Below are 22,476 nucleotides of genomic sequence, written 5' to 3'. Positions count from 1 at the left end.
TGTGGTTGTCTAAAATATTATTGTAGGAACATATTGCTTACTCCAATCCTTGAGGTGATCCCATAATTCCTTTGTCAACTTCTGCTTCTTGGATGCTGGCTCAAATGTTTTAGCCTCTATTTGTGCCAAGTTTCCCTTTGTTTTAGCTATCACCAGTGTAGTCTGTTCTTCTTGGGACTCCAGACCAGTAGTTTGGTCCTTGGGTGATGTACCTCCAATTATGTTCAACAAAGCATTCCGAACATTCACATGCACTAGTATGCCGGTTTCCCAGTGCAAAACTTGCAAACATATCAAGCTTTGAATAGATGTTGGGTTTATACTTTTGTTGTTTGGGTCATTACGCAGTAAATAGGATTGAACTCAAATTGATCACTTCCTTGGTGTACATTACTAAGTAGGGTTATTTTTCAAGCTAATAGATTGAACAACAAATTTGTGTGTTTCTTTGAGTTGAAGTGCTAAAACTCAAATGCCCTAGCCCTGATCTTTTCACTTTTTTATGGCATGAGGGGTTTCCTTCAAAAATTTGCTAATGACATTAGCTAAGTTGGGTTGGATTTTTGAATCAAAGGCAAGCTAAAAACCTGGGATAGTGCTGTAGTAGTTATCTGAAGGGTCCTCCCATTAATGCTCATTGTGCTTGCATCAGAGTCAAAAGTGTCCATAACCTATTGCATTATTTTTGCATCAAATGAAATCATGGTGGCTTCCACAACCACCTCCATGCCCCATCTTTCATTCTGTTAAAAACACATACTCATTGATTTTCTTATGAGGCATAGAACATTGCATTGCTACTATCTTTAGTAACTCTTCACGTTTGGATGTCTTCTTGTTGATGCTACCCGTCATGGCTTGAGATAGTGATGTTCCTCTTTTGCCATTGAAGTGCCCTATGAGGTGATAGGCTTTGTGTCAAAAACAAAAAATTTCTTGATGAAGACGGTGATGCAAACCACAAATAGGTAGGTGTGCTGGTGTGAACAACAATAGCTGGGAAAGGGTAAAGTGATGCAGCAACAATTGGAGAACGCGAAGGGCAATGTAGGAGAAAGCTCTACAGGTGAAGGCTTAATGCACACAAGAGGCAAAGGAATGAACACAAGGTCGCACACTCTCCTCATAGTAATCCTAATGCAAGCCATAAATTCTCCACTATTTTTACGCCTTCAATTTATGCCCATAAAAAATGATGTGTTGTCCATGCATTGGTATGTCCTTCTAATAAAGATTGGCAAGATACTAAAAAAGATTTGATCTTTAATGCACCATTTGTAACCGTTATAAGGTTCAATGCCTTCAAATATTTCCCAATCTAGTCCTAGTGTTTGACAATTCTTAGGTCATCAATGGCATCTTGCCCTTCACATGTCTTAACTACTTTTGGTCTGATAATAAATAGAGACAATGGTTGATCTTCAAAATCAAACTCTTTCTTATCTTGTTCTTCTTGTGTTGGAGGTTAATCTGATCTAGAGTAGTATAAATTGATCTTTGCTCCATTATAGACCCTAGGCACCATCAATCTAGACGAAAGGCTTAACTCTATGAAAATTCTCCACATCACTAGTTTGAATATGTGATTTGAGAATACCCAATCTACCTCATATGGTCATGAACAAGCTATTTTTAGGTTAGGTTTCTTTGGCCTAATTTCAACTAGTATAGTGAGACATGTCCCCTTTCTTGAACTCACTGACCTTCAGCTTATTGTCATGCCAATACATCCTTCTCTGTTGGACCACTTCTTGTTCAAGCGTTGCCTTCTATCTGGTCTCATCCTGCTTCAATAACTCATCTGTTCTTTAGTGTCAAAATAAAATCCATTTTGTGTTCAATGACCATATGGAGGCTGGGAACAACAAACTCCAGAGGCACTACTGCCTATGTATCGTACACCATTTGAAATGGAGTCATTCCCGTCATGATCTTGTAAGCTATCTTATAAGCCGACACTATCTTCTGAACCTTTTCATCCCAACTATGAGGTTCCTTTTGTGCATCTTGGTTAGAATGTTCTAAAAGGTCATGATACTGCTCTTAGCTTGTCCATTGCATCTAGGATAGTATGTTGATTCTTTTGACGCTTGATTGAGAAGATTTTAGTCAGGATCTAGATTGTTGCATTGATTAAATGAGTTCCTTGATTTGAAACTATCTCAATTGGACAACCATATTTGCACACCATATGATCATATAAGAACCACGTTGTTGACTTTTTTGTGATGTTGGGCAATGCCTTGGCCTCTACCCATTTGCTAACATAGCACGTACCCATCACAATGTACCTATTTTTCTTTGGATTCACCTTCTTAAATGGACCCATGAAGTCGAGACCCCACTTCATGAAAACCCCCAATGGTTGTGTGGTGGTGGTCAAAGGTGTCATATCTACTGTTGTTGGTCCTCCGGGGGGGAGGGAGGGGGTCACACGTGCATTCAAGGACTATTTCTAAAACTCCTTATCTATGAATTTTTGAAAACTAAAATAAAGGCTTTTCCTATTCAATCTGTGATTTTTTTCCTAGTTTCATCTTACGGTATCCTTCTATATGTAAAAATGTGAGAAAAAATAAACTTTAATAACCCCTTCTAGTGCACACATATTGTGACGTGTTTTTGTAGAATGGTTTGGGGCACTCCAAATACTTTGAGGGATAATTATTAGTTCTCTTACACCTCTTGGTGTAAATAAAGAATGCTTGTACAAAGTGTACAAAGGCGGTGTATGCTAGTTGTCTCTACGCACGAGGGCCAATTGAGGGTACATAGTTTTGTTGTTTTTGTATATACAAGGCTTGTGACTTCAAAGAGTGAGTAAATGATTTAAAAATATAAATTATAAATGAAATTTTATTAGATTTGGGTCGTGAATGAGGTGGGGTTTTCAGCTGTGAAAAAGAAAGCCTATGTTGCTGCAACCTGTGGTGGTGCATGGGGCTGTGTAGTCAAGGTGCCCATGTGTGTGTGTGAGGACTTGGAGCTTTGATTGGAGAGTGTGTCTCTTATCAAGAAGGCCATTAAGATGGGTGGTGGTGACCTCTGCACTTTCACCACCCTTCTTGTTTTTTTGGTGATGAAAGCTATGTGAAGCAGAGCTCCCTTGTACGCATGTGTCTGCGACTCAAGTTTGGCAGTGAAAGCCTTTTTTAATCTTTGTGAATGGGAGAGTGTTCCCCCATGTTCATTATGGTTTTGTCTAAGTTTTTTGGTTGAACATCATGATTTTTTGTATAGCTCTCTATTGGGATGGTTTCCGATGGGTTAATGTGCATTGTTGGGAGCGGCTATGGTGCCCCACCTCACATATGCAAGGGTTGCTGAGATGGTGTGAGGGTATGGATTTTATGATCAAAAGTGCATATATTTTTCTTGGTTTTTGTTGGATTTTGTTCCCTCAATTAGTGGTTTTTTTTCTTTCTTGAGGCCAATTGCTCATAGCTAGGGCTATGGCATTGTAGAGGGAAGCTAGTCGAGTGTAGTCGAGGTTTTGTGTGTGCAAGGGTGAGCGAATTTGTGAGTGGAGATTAGTCACATCTTCTTGTGAGATGTAATTTTTTATTCCTCATCTATCTTGTGAAAATGGAGGTGTTATAGAGGCCACCCTCTAATCCTCTCCAAATCCTTTAAATCATATACGTATTAAGTGACCCTGCCCCCAAAACAAGTGTTGGTCTTCCCATCCTTTGGCAAATATCACATGTTTTTCAAAAATCCCTAACACCAGTAATCATACTTTGCTACCAAAATCTTGCTTGTAGAATCTTCTTGTAAGTGATTTCAATGGAAAAATGACCCATTGAGCTCCCACTATGAGCCTCAATAATCACTTGCATCCTACCTTGCATAAGCATACACTTTCTTAACACTCCATAAACTCATACCATGTGTAATGATTCACCTATGATAGTGAAATTTAGAATCTTAATGATCAATGCTTTCTTACTGGGTGGACATGGACCAATCCTCTCCTCTAAACTAGAGAAAATCATACACATCTTGCCATTTTGGATCTAACCCATCCATTTCCATACTCTGGAATAACTCAAGATCAACTGGTTCATCTTTTAATGACGTAGTTGAAATTCCCTTAGTACTTCAAAACAAGAAGTCATCATCGCAATGAGTTTTCCCTAGCTTGTGGAAGATCTTGAACTCAAAAATCTAGAAGGAACATCATCCATCTGTTAGCCAGCCCTGAATCACCACCTTGTTTATAAAAAAGAGAAGTGCTTGATGATCTACATTAAAGTGGAATATCTTTTCCAACAAATAGCATCTAAAATTGGTTGCAACAAACACTATTCCTATTGCCTGTTGTTTCATTGTAGAATATCCTTGTTTAGCTACACTGAACCTACAACTGGCGAAGTAGGTTGGCTAGTCCATCTTCCCATTAGGTTGAGCAAAATCAAACCCCCCCCCCTTCTCTCACCATACCACATGCATCCACATGAACATCATAATATTACTTCTCAGTCTAACTGATAAAGAATTGGTTTCTTGCTCATTGCTTCTTTTAGACATTGGAAACTAGCCTAACATTCCGAGGTCCATACAAACTTCACTCCCTTCTTGGGCAGTTCATATAATGGAAGAGCCTTGGTTGAAAACATATGAATGAATCTGTTATGAAAGTAAATATAACCCACGAATGAGGTCACATCAAACACATTCATTGGTGCTCTTGCCTGTTGGACACATAAAACTTTGTTTTCGACCATCTTGATGTCATTTCTAGATTCAACATCCCCTAGAAGCTAGCCCTTCTAGACAATCAAGAATGACTTAAAAGAATTCAAACAAGTTTGTTTTTGTTTGAACTTCTTGAACACCATTTCAAAAAATAGGAGATGCATATCCTCAATTGAAAACACAGTAAAATCATTTACAAAGATGGCCACAAACTTGTGTCGAAAATCACTAAATATTTCCATCATGCATTGTTAAAAGGTTGTTGGAGCATTGCATAATTCAAAGGGAATTACTAAGTACATGAATGCTCCCCATTCGGTGATGAATGACGTTTTGTCTTTGTCCTCTGGTGTTGTCCTTGATTGATTGTAGCACCAATATCCATCTACAATTTTTTCCATCCTCATATCAATGAATGGAAGCAAGAATGGGTCTTTAATGGTGTCAGTATTCAACTTCCGATAATCCACATAGACCCTTAGATTCCCATTCTTCTTCAGGACAACCACTATTGGAAACAACCAACTCATTGCTGGCCACTTTTGTGACGAATCCTACTTTTAGCAAATTGTCAATTTCTTCTTTTAACACCTTAGCATAATTGGGATTCATCCTATACCTTTGGAGCCTCATTGGTCATGCGTCTGGTTTCAATGATATCCTATGTTGACATACCTCTAGATCTCCCCCTTTTAGGTCTATATGTTCCCAAGCAAAAACATCTTTATACTTCTCAAACATCTGCTTGTCTTTTTCTTTTATCTTTGGTTTCAGATGTTTGTTGATCTTGAGCATTTTTGGATTCTCTTATGAACCAAGATTTCAGTCTTCAATTTCTTGATCATCTAGCAATAACCAACTTGGTCCACCATCTTTCCTTTTTTCCAGTCGTTCAGCTTCCTTATCCATCCTTATCCCTTTCGCATATTTGTTAAAGGGATTTTCTAGTTAAGCCAAATCTACCTCTCTATCTATCAGCTCTCTGATCTGACCAAGACTATCTGCACTGGTGTGCTGACTTGAAGTCTTCAGTTGTCCGTCCTACTTCTTCTAAAGTCTTGCCATCTAGATTAACCGGTCTTTCTCCTAGGTTAGACATAGTGAAATTTTATGGATACTACTGTCTCTTCGTTCTTCTCTCTCAATCCAACATCATTGCATTCATGTTGATGTTTGCTCTAGGAAATATATTTATCAATGTGAGCATCCGCTTGATCTTTTTCAAACCATATTTCCTACACAGTTCTTCTAATTTCATTTCTTTCTTTCATCTTTTGGTGTTGTTTGTTTTTACTTGAATTTGCCTATTGGGTCCCTGAAGCATTGATGTCTGGCTTGCATAATCATGGATGGCTCCTGCACTCTTGAGCCAAGGCCGACCCAATAACATACTATAGCTCCTTGAACATCTATTACTAGAAAGCTGGTCTTGAATTTCTCCTTTCCCGCTCTCATATGTAGGTTCTCTACTAATGCATTCGCCTGGATCACTCTCTGATTATCCATCCTTATTCTGAATGGAGTTGGTTTCATTTATTGAATCCCTAGCTTTTGTCTCTGACATGTTCTCCAAGGATGCTTACACCCACCCCACCATCCAGTATCACAGCTGAAAATGGTTCCCATTGTTTTCTTATCTTGTACTTAATTTGGATGACTGGAAATTCATCATCCTTTATGTCAAATAGGTCTACAACAATAGATTTTGATGCTTTCTTCCTTTGCATTTTGATAAACTTTGTAGCCTTTGTTAAGGTCCATCTAATGTCATCTAACTCTATAGTTAGCTTTTGAATCCTTTCAAAGACCTTAACATAGTATTCATCTTGCTTGTTTTCAGAGCTGCTTTTTGAGCTGGAGGATCTCCCCTTCGAATGAATATTTTTGCAATGCCATGCTTCTGCTAGAATTTTGCATCTCCTAGATGATTGATCCTTTGGTGAGGAATTGATTGTTGTTGAGCATTTTCTATCCTTAGATCGATTTTCTTAGCCTCAGTTAAGTCTGCCTTGACTTGCCATACCTTTTCTTCTAGACACTCCACCGAGGCCTTGGCTGATTCTTTAGCTTTCTTTTTAGCTTCATCCTTATTAAATCCACTTTTTTGGGAGCTTCCTCTCCAGATGCTCTAGAATTTTTGGCAAAAGCCTTCGGATGTTCTTCTTTTCTAAGCACTAAGGCTGATATGGAATCTTTGTAGCCAGATCCTCCGCGATCTTGGCTACCGAAGCCCTCTAATCCTGACACTTGTCAACCTCCTTAGTCTTTCCCTTGGCCTTCCAAGTGTCCCTCTGCTTCTCCCATCTTTGGGCCTCTTTGGTTTGTTTTGTTTTTGTAGCTGGCTCATGTGGTAATCCTTCAATCATGGCTCTAACATTGTTGTTGATTGCACTCACCAAATTGGGTTGGCCTCTTTTGCTTTAGACCCATTAGAATTCACATTCTCAAATAATTGGGTTGCAAAGTGTCCGTATTTTTTACAAGTGTAGCAACTAAAATTTGTTCTTCCAAAATCAGCTCTACCTCACCCCCTATACTGTTAGTACTCTGATACCTTCCTCTCCAGCCCATTGATGGTAGTGGCCTTGTTGTCTCTAGCACCTGACATTCCATCTTGATTTGGTACTTCTAGGTTTGTCAGTGATATCATTGAGACATCCTTGTCTTTCTTAAGATGATGATTTCGGATCTTGCAATCGTTCCATAAATGGCCGAATGGTTTGCAGTACATGCACTAGAAACATTTGTGCCGGTAAACATGTGTTCCTTCAGCTTGCATTTTGTGCACTAGGTCTCCACTTTCCCTATTGTTGATCTGATTTTTGACATTTCTATGATTTGTTTTGACACTGCTTCATTATTCTTTGTCAAAAACCCTTTCTTCTTGATCTTTGGTTGATTATCTGATTCACTCTCAGATGAGCTTGAACTAGAGCTAGACCTTGACTCCTCCATTGATGACTTGATGTCACTCGAGTCCCTTCTTCCCTTCTGGACTTTCTCCTTCTTGGCATGTTGCTCTAACTTCAGATCTCTTTGCACTAGATCGTTGAAATCTCTTCATTGGTGCTGGTACCTCCCTTTTCTTGAGCTTCTTACTTCTGAACCCACCAGATACCAAGCCCGTGTTTGCAATACAAATCAATATCCACAATTTCCAACTGGGACCTTCCATCTTTGATGAGAGAACAAGCCATGCTTATATCCATCAATCCATAGTAAACAAACGATCCAAAATTATGTCCTTTTTTTTAGTAATACCCAGTCAAATGAGTGAGTGGAGACGTATTAAATAAATAAAAAAGAATTACTACAACTCCATGCTCCAACCAATTCATGGAGGTCACATATCATAGAAAGAAGTTCACAAATACAAATCCATATGATTGACAAGCCTTACACGGAGCCACCCTCGACCAAACATATGCAATAACAACATCCTACATGGTTTCCACAAGCGGGTGGCCCTCTACCAAAAGACCGGATACCTCCCAAGCAGAACCAAGGATGATCAAACATACCTTGAAAGCTTTTCACAAATAGGGGGGATCCCGAGCACTCCATCACTGACTTCTCAAGGGACATCCACCAAAAAGAAGAGAACTAGGCGTTCAACACCCAGCTTCGCATCCACCAAGAGACCAATCCATCAGTACCCGATCCATCACCAACATCACACCAGGCTTCATGGGGATCCTTTTCCCTTTGACAACTACCCCCCAATGCCACAATGAAACACAATACCTGCCATGAACCGCTTTGCATCTCGAAGCTAGGTTGCATGATACATTATTTGCAAAACGTTTTAATCTTGAATAATGGGTTTATTATACATTGGTCCATATTATTCGATGACACGTCAATTTTTTTAAATCTTTGTTATTACTTACATATTGATCGATATAAAAATACTATCAAAATAGATTTTTTTGCCTCCGGAGTACAACTCACCTTCACACAAAATGCAAATCTAATCCCAAGCATTACAAGGTAGATAAAAAACAGCAAACACAAAAAAAATAAATTATTTTGAGACAAAATTGCTACTTTTGGTTCTTTGAAAGCATCCAGTGTAGTAACTAAATGTTTGGCACTAAGCTTACATATATTGAAAATAGAAAAGAGCTTGAGCTCAATCTAGTTTTTATATACATAAAATAGTGATAGAGTACGATGAAATTTTCATCATAATCTATATCTATTTTTATGTATTGTTTAGCATGATCTTACATATATTAAAAATACAAAAGAGCTTGAGCTCTTTCTATTTTCATATACATAAAATAGTGATAGATTATGATGAAAAGCATAATCTATCTTTAATTTTGTGTAGTGTTTAAGCATACCAAACTAACCTATTAAGTGTCTTTATGGCATGGTGATTAAGGTATTTTTTAGTGCATAGAGATAAATTTTAAATGGTAGATTTAGAAAAAAATAGATATGCTCTTACTTCTAAGTAGGCTTAGAATTATTTGATTGCTTAGTGCATAGAGTTTGTGGGGAAAAATGTTTATCACTTATCAATAGATATATTATCGATTGATATACTAATATTATATGTATTTCATGAATAATTCAAGTGTTTGTAATACGATATTATTTGTATTATTTTCATTATTTGAAACATTTTATGCAACGCAATCTTCCCAAAAAACCCCCACATCCATTGGCCATTCGATTCCTCTTGGGGAAGAGGTGGGAGGGACGGTGTTTCCCAAAGGGAAATATTGAGGGGGTGGGAGGGCATGGTAAGGTGGTGAGAGAAGCGGCCAAGAGTCCCCTACTAGGGCAAACCCCCGCTTACCTGGACTCTATGTGCTTTGCAACACCCATCGCCATCAACAACAGCTATTGCAAACTAACAGGCTTGAGCCATCCCTGTAGTAGCAGAAGATGCCTAGAGTCATCTTTGCTTTGCACCTCTTGCAAGCTGAGCTAAACCCACACAACGTGCAGTTCTTTGCACTCTCCAATCCTCACAGTAGAATACAATTATGTATTAAAGCTAAAGCTTGACCAAACTTAGCATATTCTTGTATCTTTATTGGACAACACCTACTGGGTCTATTCTTCAAAAGTTGGACTGATTTGCCACCCACATGCTGATTGAATCTTGTAATTTTAAAGCCACAAGGTATGTGCAACTCACCATCATCTCCTTGCCCTTGTCGCCCTCGTTGCCCTACACTCCATCGCTATGTGCATTCCTCCACCTTGCCTTGGTTTACAGACGATGCCTCCCCACATCACATGACCTCATTCTCTTGGCCTTCTTTAAGATGCACGACATCACCACTTCATCCCCATCTCACACTGGCTGTGCAAAATGCAGTCCTACCTCCCCATAACCCACCACTTCATCCCCATCCCACACTTGATGTTGAGAACGCAGGTGTCTCCACACACTTGGTAATCACCCACCCACACAACAAAGAGACAAGGCTCCTCAGACAAAATATCTATGTTTGTTTATGCCGCCTTAGAGAGAGAGAGAGAGAGAGAGAGAGAGAGAGAGAGAGAGAGAGAGAGAGAGAGAGAGAGCACATTCTCCTCACTTCTTGCAAGCACCTCAAGACCAACATTGAACACAGTGGGAGATTCAGACTTGCTGCCCTCATCTGATAGAGCAAAAATAAATCCTCTATTGGCCTCTCTCTCCTCCACATGCCAGCTAGCCCTTTTTACTCTTCAAAGCAATCTCAGCATCTCCGCTGATTCCTCTTGACCAAGCACCTGAAAAAACATTTGTGCAACCTATTCACTCCAATCTCACTTACCCATTTGGTGGAATCTCTTGAGATTCCTTTTTTATCTCTCATGACTCAAAAAGCATGAGCCCGTCAGTTGTGACGTCAAGCATGGAACTCACGCACACTCGTGCAATGCTCAATCATCGACAAGCTAATCCAGTGAAACAAATATGTGTGTTGCCTTAAGGATCTACTTTAAAGAATCAAAAAATGAAAACTTGTGTATGCTACTGCTTTGCTTGACACCTAGCTCTCCTCCCAACAACCGCCACCTACCCCCTTAATCCAGTTGTGTGTTGACTACCTTGGCTTCCGTCTTTGCCCACCACTAGACTACCACCCTTTTGCTTTCCCATTAACAAAACAACATCTGTGTTGATTCCCATTAATAAAAGGAATTCTCAAAATTAGACCCACCTAGTGTGTGAGTGAAAGTTGAATAAAAAAGAAAAAATTTACATAGCAAGCCATGCTCACACTGAGCCATGGCATCTCACAGACCCCCATGCCAAATCTAGCTATAGAGGCATGTTTGCTCCGGTTATGTGTCAACAAGTGACTATTCTCTCCACATCTGGGTGGCTCCCTTTGTCAATTGATGTATGAATCCATTCCATTCCTAAGTTGGTTTATGCTTTTCCAATGAATATTTATCATTTCCTTGTCAAATTTTGAAGGGTTTATTGACTTCATGGATATGTTGGAATCTATCAAGATTCGTTTCTCACTTTGCTTTGCTTTGACTCCTCATCAAAATGATGCAACCAATTGGCATCGGTCTCAAGACCTCGTGCATTCAAGTCGAGTTCTTGCCCTAAGCCAATCAGGCAAACACAATTCACTACCCTTAGCCCGACCATTCACTGTAAAAAAAAGCATATCCATGACTACCCTCTTGCTTGTGCAATGCCTAGCATTCCCCTCACCTGTCAGGGACCTTGTCCACTTGGTTGTGACTTCACACATGCAAACATACTCATGACTCCCCTCTCGCTCGTGCAACGCCTAGCATTCCCCTCGCCTGCAATGTCTCCTGCATAGCTAGTCATGACAACACACACACATACCTTTCTTAAATCCCAAAATAGGCCACCTTGCCAAATTCGCCTTGTCCTGCCCCATGTAAACCAACCCCCCCCCCCCGCCCCCGCCCCCCCCCCCCCCCCCCCTCTTTTCTTAGTCATTTAATTTTCTTTATGAGCTTTTTCATAAGAATATTGCAAGATATTAAAGAAACGTTCCCAAAATCATGCCAACCTTGGTCCCTTCAATTGGTCTAGCGTGAGATTAGGTGGCACAACAAGCGAGCTGGTACGTAAGTGTATCCGCACAATGGAGGCAATGGAGTGGGGAGCGATAACCATATATTTTTGAAATTCCATAACACATTGATCCCCTTAGCTTTCTAAAGCAAGAAGCAAATCATTGAGTCCATTTTGGAGAGAAAATTACTAGAAAGGTCAATAATAGAGGACTTCGACTACTAGCCCATATGTGGGACAACAGAAGCAAGAGTTGGAAAGAAACATACCAATTGACTACCTAGTTTCACCTCAAGGGTACAGAAAGATTGCTAATTAAAAAAGCTATAGAAGGGCTAGACAATTGCTTGTTGCCTATTTGTTATTCTAATGTTGAGTGGAAAGCCTGTTGCTGGCCCAAAAGCAGACATTTCTATACGCCGAAAATCAAGGATACCACACTCTAATGATCAAGACTAATTGGTTCGCCCCCCTAAACAAGCAGAGGAGTGAGAAATGGCCAAAATCAAGATGAGTGGTGATAGCAAATAACATTTGGATTCCACAATGGCTTCTTTTGATGAAGATTTTTCTATGGAAGGTGCTATGGGGGGACTTTTCCAAGCTTCTAGCCAAGGTATTGGATCACATAGGTGCTCGGGGTGCAAACAACAAGTAAGACCCCCCTCACTTATTCAAGGAGTGCCTAGCGATTAGAGGCCTGGTAGGCAAGTTATGCAAATGGATTCAAAAGACCTAGAAGATAGGGTCTTCCAAGAACGATTTATTCTTAGAAGTGAAGGTGATGAAAAGCCAAGCGCTTCTAATTTGTACACAAATTGTTGGACTCTGCTACTTGTAGCAAGTCTGAAAGGCGAGGAACCATCCATTATTTGAAAATGACCCCTCAATAGCTAGCTTCACAAAGATTGTTCAAGAGAGCAGGAAAGTGATTATTGCCATTGGAAAAAGCAAGATGTGCAATTCTCACCGTCATGACCGCAACTCGCTAACGGTGTGTAAGGGATCATGAGTATTGTAAGATGACAATATAAAGCTTGCTAGGAAGCAGAACTACATATAAAGTCTATATTAAGCAGGGAAGTGATAATTGCCATGGGAATCAGGCAATTCTCACAATTATGATCGGTAACGGTTAGTAAGGTTTTATGGATAATGTTTCGCCTTTGTATGAGGCTTTGTAACTTAGTGGTGTATCGAGCGGTCCATCAAATCTCGACACAAGCTTCTGGATTCTTTGTACATATCTATTATGGAGAATTCACTCACGAGTTTGGCAAATAAAAAAAAGATAGTTTTAATCTTTTTTGGGTTTGTCAATATGATCCACTCACCATTGTGAGCTTTGCAAAAAAAAAATAAAAAATCTTGAGCGTTGATTATGTTGTGGAAACCCCCTTGCATACAAAAACTAAATTAATAATAAGTGAAGCTTAAGAGGACAATGCACCGACATGCTACACAAGAAAGAGCCTTCTTTTCTTCATTCTATGTTTAGTAAATAGAAATAGAAGACCATAAGAGAGTGCTTTTCATTGCAAGTTCACTGTTTTCACATAATCAATCTTTTGGTTGCAAGTTAGCTGCCCTTATATTTAACTAACTAGTGTGGCGGATGGGCTTCGCTCGCCTCTTTCTCTCGGTTTTCGTGTTGTGTGTGTGTGTGTGAGAGAGAGAGAGAGAGAGAGAGAGAGAGAGAGAGATTGCTATGCGGTCGGACTTGTAGGCCACACATGCCGGTTGAACGTGCTGCTGATGCGTGGTAGGGAGGGGGCCGGAATCCCTCCCCCCATTATAGATAGTATAGATGCCTTAGATCTGAGTTCTCAAAGAACGCCTTCAAATACATAGATATTGGGTAGTTTTAGAGGGCAGTCCAACTAGGGCCTGTTACACCTCCAATGGTAGCATTTTAGATGACCTACTAGAACAACTGCACTTCACCTTTATAAGGAAGCGGTCAAGCAGACACTAGTTATCTGCTAGATGTAGTTGGTGCAACTATGGCAAAATCAACACAGTTCCAAAAAAGACATTTTCAGATTTACATATGCGAGATAGCTATACATGTGTGACCATTATTGAGGCATGGTTTTCACTAAAGCGATGGATAACTAGGCCTTGTGTGACCACTAGTGAAGACTCAACCAAGACCTCTTTTCCCTTGCATGGGAATAGTTTGTCTTTTATTTTTGGATGCCAGATGGGGCAGGCGTGTGTGTGTGTGTGTGTGTGTGAGAGAGAGAGAGAGAGAGAGAGAGAGAGAGAGAGAGAGAGTGCTCTATGAGGAACAATTGTTGAGTCATCCTAACGCTTAAGAAAGGCCATAGTGCATGTGAGAATTTTGCAATTACAAAATTCACCCAAAACAATTGTAAATCTAATTTTTTGATATTGAAACTTAGAGAGAATCTAACATCTAACATATGTAAACGGGGAGGGGATTTTGGCAACCCCTCCCCCGCGTGTTTCTATCTCCTACATCCCATGGGGTTCAAGCTAATGTGCATTTGGCGCGCGCGCACGAGAGAGAGAGAGAGAGAGAGAGAGAGAGAGAGAGAGAGAGAGAGAGAGGTGCGGCCATCGCTTATAGACTAGTGATTTTTTTAAAAACAGTGACTTGGAACTAGCCGAGGATAGAAAATGTAAACAAGATGAAGGCTCAATCTGGCATTCTAAAACAAAGAATGGGAAAGGAAGCCACATGAGAGCTTTTTTGTTTTTTGCAAAACCCACAATTGGTGGGTGGAAATAATATATAAAGATCGACAAAAATTACAGCACCAGACCTGCTCAACTCGAGCCAACCGAGACACCAAATCATGAGATCCACAACAGATGCCAAGTACATCGGCTAAATAGGGGATGAGATCTTAAAGCCACACGAGATCTTTTTTTTTTTTTTTTGACAAAACTCACAATAGTGAGTGATATTGTATTTAAAAATTCCAAAAAATTTACATGACAGACCTTGCTCACATCCGAGCGAGGGCATTAAAAAAAAAGGACCAAATGTATACAACTACATCAGCTGATCCGAGAGCCACCCGACCACAAGAAAGAACATGTTTGCAATTTTAAAAAAAGGCATACAAAAAATGGTACTCCTTCCTCCTCCTCCTCCTCCTCCTCCTCCCCCCCCCCCTCCCCCACAAACCACCAAAACACACACACACACACACACACACAACACCAAAAAAAGGACAAGATAGAGAAGAGAGATGAACATGTGGGTTTGAGTAAAACCCAAAGTTTAAGGATGAATAGGGACTTAAAAGATATTTTGGTTCAACTTTCAAGTTAGTACTAGAAGACATTCTCAATGCCTACTTTACTTGTCTAGGAGGGGTTGATTAATTGAAAAAGCCTATAACAATAGGTATAGAGAGAGAGAGAGAGAGAGAGAGAGAGAGAGAGAGAGCGGAAAACGACCTTAAGAAAAGGTGTCCCTCAAATGTCATAAAGAAAGATAGGATTGCCATCTCACTCCTTATGATTTAGGTTTGAGAGATTTCAAAGTAGATTGTGTCATGGTAGTTGTTGTGTTTGGGAAGGAGCATGCTTTTTACACACATCTATACAATTATAATGAGAGAAAAAATTCCGGCCTCTCCCCTCGAACACGTGTGAGCAAGAGCTTTAACCGACAATGTTTGGGAAGGAGCATGCTTTTACACACATACACACACATCAAATAAGAGGTAAAAGAACACACACACACACACATAAAATAAGAGGTAAAAGAATTGTGCAATAATAAAGAATTGCATGTGTTGGCTTGTTGTCATCACATACACAAAACAACCCCCCCCCCCCCCCCCCCCCCCCCCCCCCCCCCCCCCCCCAAACCCCAAAATTCAATAATAATGCATTGGTGTGTTGCCACAAAAAGTGGTAAGAAGACATGCAAAATTGTGGGCTTACATGAGCTTGCATGCATTAGAGGAGGGGAGGGAGTAGTTAGGCAAAAGATTAAAACAAAGCATTGAGAAGGTTTGTTCATGCACCTTTCCCACAAAAGTTGAAAGTAGTCACCCTCCTTGACAAGGACCACCATTGTTCTTCTTAGACTATAACCCATTAGGACCACCATTGTTCTTCTTAGACTATAACCGTTGCGGCCCTAGTTTTATATACTGTGCTTGTGAGTTCTCTCCATTAAAATTTCAATGGTGTTACCATCACACAAGTGTTAGTGTTTCTAAAGTACACGCATTATAAACATGCACAAACATTATAATCTAATCCTCATCTCTCTGGCCATACCCACTTGTTTAGCATTAATCTCACCTTTTTATTGTCTAATCTAACCAAACACCGTCCCTTTCACTATGATGATTGTGCACTATACTCTGTAACTCAAGTTGGCGTAAACTTTGTGCAACATGATTATTCACTCATAAAGCTAACCTAGAAAGTTCTAATTGCACTCAGAATTACTTCTTAACAAAGACAAGGAGAGTAGCAGAAAAGTGACCCAAATCGCCAAATATTAAACGCGTGCTCGTACAATGTGTACTTAGAGGAAACATCATTAGAGTCTCTCTAAACACCTCATCATCAATGGAAAAGCCCAATTATGAGGTGCATTGAGCAAACTACATTAGTTTATAGCCATTACTTACTACAATTTACATAGGGAAAAAAACCACATTTAGATAATGATGTTATCATGTTACTTTTGAAGAAATTAAAAAAAGACAAGTGGAGAAACCAAATGAATTACATTTTTATCCAATTGTCTCTACCTTAAAAACAAAAATTGTGGTCTATGCCATTTTCGATCAACATTTGCAAAGTATGATGTCAATCAACATGCTTCTAAGCCAAAGAATTTGGGGCCTCAAATTAAACCTCTCTTTATCCTCGGCTCCACCTTTTTGCACTATTGCAAATACAAACATCCGCGTGTAGTTCTCTGCGTGCTTGTGTTCGTGCTCGTGCTCGTGCTCGTGCTCGGAAAAAACAAGGTGAAGGTTCATATTGGAATTCTAAAACAATAAAATGAAAATGAAGGCTGTGAAATAAAGGGATCTTTCACATGAAAAGGTAGGCTCAATCGGTGTAGGAAATAATAAAATTTCAAATGTATGCTAACTCCTCTCTTTTCCAAGGCTTGTTTTAGAAAGCCAATAAAATGAAAAGTAAGTCAAGTTATGTGAGGTTGAGAAATTAAGGGACCCTAAAAAAAAACAAAAAAATAGAAATACATTTCATTCTTCACATGAAAAGGTAGGTCCAATCGGTGTAGAAAATAATAAAACATCAAATGCATGTTGTCTTGTTTTTATAACAATTCTCAAATGAGATATGATAGATTAAAAACAAAAAATTATAAATTAGGCCTCACGTAAAGACACGCCATGAGGGACAACAGAGAGCAACTAGTTGCATAAGAGTTCACACACTCTGACTTTTTACAAGGAAGCCATAACCATAACCCATGACAAATATGAACCAAGCTAGAAGTAGCTGCCAACACATGGCAACCCCCTCTCATGGGGTGCGCTGTGCTTACACACAAGCCTACCCGAATAGCCTCAAGGTTTTTTGGTTGCGAGGAAATGTCCCCACCCGCAGTGCCAATTCTCTCAAGGGTTGAAGTTGTCGTACGCTCCTGCATTCTTCATCGCCATCGCGCAACTGCGGAATCCTCTATCAGTTGGCCTTGCGGCCAGAGACGGCATCCGTGCAGGAGGTGGTGTGGAAAGCAAGACTCCCTCCCGTCCTCTCTTCCGGCTCGATGTCCCCGCAATGGCCATCTCTAGTGAAACAGGGGCTACCAATGCAGTAGAAGCACCAGCTACATCCGTTACACGAGCAGGCGTATGAGGCAACTCCTCAATCGACGCAAAACTCGGAGCCTCTGCAGGCGGAGTGGTGTTGCGGACAAAAAAATTGTCATCGTCAAAGTGACACAGAGGTCGAAGGGCAAGAGGAAAAACTTCTTGTAAGGGGAACATCAATGTTAGAAGTTGCCCCACCTTTGTATTAGTCGGGGTATTGTGCCCCATCTGTCCCACCACTCGTTGACACTGAGCCAACAACCATTCCCTGACGATTGTTGCCCAAGCCATGGGCCCAAAGTTGGTTGAATGCAACACATTACGAGCTTTAGCAGAGATGGTGTACGTTTTGGCCTGCAACCAAATAGCTTCCAAAAATCAGCGATATGCATCCCTAATCGCTGCATCAGTGAGCCCTGACAATTTGTATTCCCCCTTCACCGTCAAGCCAAACTCAAGCTCTGCCTCTGCAGCAAGTGTGAAGCCCGAGAAATGCCATTGATAGGCAGACAACAACACCTTGAAATTATTTTGGCTATTAACCGAATCTGCTGATTGTTCACTTGCACCCTATCCCCAAAAGCCAACAGTTCAATCAAAGCAGGCTACAAAGCAGTAGCCTGCGGGTGAACAGGAATGCCTTGCAAGTCAAGGTTGGCGAAGACGCGCATCCGCAAATCCTACAACCATGCGTCCACCTTTCTGAGAGCCACCTGCTGCACAGGTGTGAAAGGGATGCACTGAAGCAAAGAAGCCGTCATGGTGGCGAAATCACACAGAAGAAGAGAGAAACGCAGCAATGCTAAAGCTCTGCAAATAGCTCAAACAAAGTATAAGAAATCCATTGCATGCACGAAAGCACTCACAAAGAGTTCTCAAAATAGGGCATACCACGGTGGCGCAACCATCATAGCCCTTTTCTCGCTTTTCAAGATTGCATGGTAAAGAATCCCCAATCATGATTAAGGCGGCTTCTGGCTCTTGTACCACAACAAAGGGGCACTTAATAGTGGTAGGTGAAAAATAATGGCGAAGTCAGAAACCATTCACTGGAACAGCAATCACCTCCCCCCGTAAATCATCCAAATAAAAGGAAGTAGGTCCACATGACTTAAAGATCCATAACGGCTCAGACCACCTTAATTTTAGCTTCTCGGGCATCTTCCCAAGTCGAGAGTTAAATACAAGAACCAGCTGGTCCTGTAAAAATTGTCGCCCTTTAGGTCGATCCATCCATTTCTTTTGCCGGGATTGTAGATCTTGCAATACCGCAAAACTGCGCAATCACTCTTTATCGAATTCCTACAAAACATCCAAATGATAAATAATGGAAGCTTCTGGAAGAATCCTTTCCGCAATCAACATTCTCAAGCTCGGCACCACATGCTCCACTGGGGTAATTGCCTCCATACCAAATGCCAATTTGAATGGAGTTAGACCTGTTGCCACTTTATATGCCGTACAGTAGGCCCATAATGCGGAAGGAAGTTTGACATCCCAATCCGTTCTATGTAGATTAACTAGCTTTGTCAAGATGCGGACCAATTGCTTATTAGTTGATTTTGTCGGTCCATTCTCCTGAGGATAATATGGAGAAGACTTCTTGTGTAGTACAAAATAGAATTGCAACATTTTCTCCATCACCTTATTCAAGAAATGGCTACCCCAATAACTAACCAACTCAATGGAACAACCATATCGAGAAAAGATATCCTTATATAAACACCCAGCAATAGAAACCGTTGTATTATCTTTCAAAGGCCATGCTTCCACCCATTTAGTCACATAATCCGTGGCCGTCAAAATATACCGATTACCAATGCTAGCTGCCACTGGTTTAAAACGTCCAACAAAATCCAATCCCCATTTCTGAAAAGGCTCCAAGGGTAACACTGGCTGGAAGGGCATTCTGGATAACTTAGTAGGTTACCCCAATTGTTGACAAACATCACAATGTTGTACAAAATCCCTCGCATCTTGAAATAATGTCGGCCACCATAATCTAGCTTGTAGCACTTTCCATGCCGTGATCAAAGCTGCAAAGTGACCCCCAACAATGTCTGTATGAACCTCCTCCAGAACAGATCCTTGCTCTTGTGGTACGACACATCTTAGCAAAACATCTGCCATTGTGTAGTAATATAGCTTTCCCATCACTATCTCAAAATTTCGGCTACGAATAGCCATCCGGCGTCGTTGATGTTGTGACAAAAATGAAGGCCTTTCTCCACTGTCGAGAAAATGAAACATCTCCTCATACCAGGTCTAGGGAATGCTCGGAATCATCCGAGATCATTGTGTAAATGGAACCTCATCCGCAACTACTCTTGTCAAAAATAGAAACGCATCCAGAAATTCATCCGTAATCCCTCTCAGTGGCTCGCCAGAATCAAGCCGGAATAGGTAATCAACAACCACATGCTGCACTCCGGGACGATGTATGACCTCAAAATCAAATTCCTGTAACAAGAGCACCCATCTGGCTAATCTTCCTGTCAAATTTTGTTGGTGCACCAGATATAAGAGAGCCAAATGATCCACATGAAAGAAAAAATACCGTCTTAAGAGATAATGACAAAATTTCTTCACCGAGTAAATCACCCCTAAGCATTCTCTTTTTGTCACTGAATAAATTTTTTCTGCGGATGATAATCGTCTGCTGGCATAATAGATAGGTCAAAACCACCCTTGAGTTTGTTCCTGCATCAGCACACTGCCAATAGCCTTGTCAAAAGCATCCACAAAAACATGAAAATCCTGAGCCCAATTCGGAGGAATCATGATAGGAGCTTTAGACAACTGAATTTTTAATCTCCTATAGGCCAGATCACATTCTTGGGTCCATTCAAAAATGTGTTGCCTGGTTAAGAGGGATTGCCAAATGTGCTACAAACCGCAAATGCCTCCCATGCCACCAAGCTTGACCCAAAATTACTGCTCACTGTTTTGGATTTTCCGGCGAAGGTGCTTCCATAATTGCTGCTATTTTATCCGAGTCCACTAAAATACCGTCCTCAAAAATTACATGGCCCAATAATCTACCACTCCGCACTACGAATGTACATTTCAAAGGATTTAAACTAAATTTCACCTCTCTATATTCATAAAACATAACCGCAATTGCTTCAAATGCTAATTGCACTCCAAAGACACTGAGGTCATTTAGAAAGATTTGCATAAAATCTGTCAAGTAAGGACCAAAAATTTGAAACATATCTCTTTGAAAATTTGAGGATGCATTCCGTAATCCGAACACATTATTGTGCATGTGAAAACGCCCCAGGCTGTAATAAAAGTTGTTTTAGCTTGATTCCCTGCAGCCATCCAAATTTCATTATATCCACTAAATCCATCCAAAAAAGAATACATCTCATGCCCTGCCACATCATCCAAAATAGAATCCAAAAATGGAAGCGAAAAAGGATATGGAACAGTAGCTGCATTCAGCTTCTTATAATCCACATAAATTCGAATTTTCTTGTTCTTCTTTGGTACCACCACAATAGGAGAAATCTATTCTGAATTATCAATAGGGGTAATAAAACCCACTTGCAACAAGCGATCAATTTCCACCTTGACTTGCTTGGCAACATTCGGATTCATCCTATATGAATGCTGCTTCATGGGCACTGCATCTGGTTTTAAATGAATCTCATGCTGATAAAACCTTGGATCCAATCCTTTCATATCGGCATACTCCCATGCAAAAACATCCTTAAATTCTGTCAACAAATTAATCAGGTTCCCTCGAAAAATTGCCTCAAGTCGTCTACTGATATGGATTGGCTTAGTCTCCTTCGGAGGTCCTAGAAAGACCGTATCCAGTTCATCCTCCTTCACCCTCGTTACTTTACTCATATGTGCTTCAAACTCATGTTCTTGCCTAATAATCTCTTCCAATGGTTCGAACATAGGCAAGGCTTTTTCTTGCCCCTCTGGCGCTGTCATTCCTTGATCCCATAAAGACTTCCCCTCCAAAATCTTAGAAACATCTGCAAGATAAAGAGAAAGAAACTAAATCCGGATTAGCCTTTAGGAATTGCTCCTTTTCATCCTCTTCTAATCCTTCCACCATATTCAATGTCTCCGCTATCACAAACCATGCTGCCTAAACTGGTTGTCTGCATGTCCCCAACATCACCCAAACTTTCCTACAACCCTTTTTAACTGTCAGCATGTTTGCCTCCCAATTATGATTTACCTTGGCTTAGCATAACCATGGTCTCCCCAAAATGATATGATAATCCTGACTGTAATCCTCAACATTTAACACCACTAACAAAACAGTAAAGGATAAACCAGCCACATCCAGCACAATGCCTCAGATACTGACTGTACTCTTCTCTGATCCGCCATGCAAACTACAAAGGGAGCAGGTTCCCAATCACTAAGACCAAAGCGCTCAAAAGCCGCTTGAGTAATAATATTCACTCCCGCACCTCCATCTAATAGGACTTTGTCGATATACGTTCCATGATATCTTACTTAAAGCTCCAGAATGCGTGTATCTATAATCCTAGTTGTTGGCAACGGGACTGAATCATCTCGCTCTTCCTCAGCTGCTGCAACATCAACTTTCATATCATTCATTTCTTTGAACCTCTGACTAAGCAAAGATTTGTGAAAATTCGAAACTAGTTTTAGTAAAGATCCCAATCGCACTTGTAATGGTGATTCTAGGGCAGAATCCCAATTATCCTCTTCCATGGTATTTGCCCTATTTATGACTTTTCCCTCTTTCTTCTTTGAAGAGGTCATTGATGGTCCTACCGATTGCAATGGTGGTACTGAAGGTGGCAACCATGTTACAATCTTTTTTTGTACATCCTCTTGAGTTTCCCAATCCGGAAGCTTAACATTTGCTGTTGGTACCACATTTTTGCCAGAACGGGTAATTAGGAAAACCACCGGGTCAGATTCCTCCAGTCCCTCAATCTGAACCATAGCTACACTCGGCTGCTTTTCGGCAACACGTTC

At 40.5% G+C, this 22,476-nt stretch overlaps 1 protein-coding gene across 1 annotated transcript; it reads right to left on the bottom strand.

The window, feature by feature from the left end:
- Positions 1-19,791: 19,791 nt before the first annotated feature.
- Positions 19,792-20,767, bottom strand: LOC147451630 (uncharacterized). The gene is made up of 4 exons (XM_086519154.1): positions 20,442-20,767; positions 20,212-20,314; positions 20,057-20,155; positions 19,792-19,959 (listed from the first exon to the last, which is right to left on the bottom strand). The coding sequence occupies exons 1-4, from the start codon at positions 20,765-20,767 to the stop codon at positions 19,792-19,794; spliced, it is 696 nt and encodes a 231-aa protein (XP_086375280.1).
- Between the last annotated feature and the right edge of the window lie 1,709 nt (positions 20,768-22,476).

Source organism: Adiantum capillus-veneris, chromosome 8, assembly GCF_014529385.1.
Source record: "Adiantum capillus-veneris isolate H3 chromosome 8, ASM1452938v2, whole genome shotgun sequence".
NCBI classification, from domain to species: Eukaryota; Viridiplantae; Streptophyta; class Polypodiopsida; order Polypodiales; family Pteridaceae; genus Adiantum; species Adiantum capillus-veneris.
The sequence above is the reverse complement of the archived record's forward strand: the minus strand, read 5'-3'. Positions and strand labels throughout refer to the sequence as shown.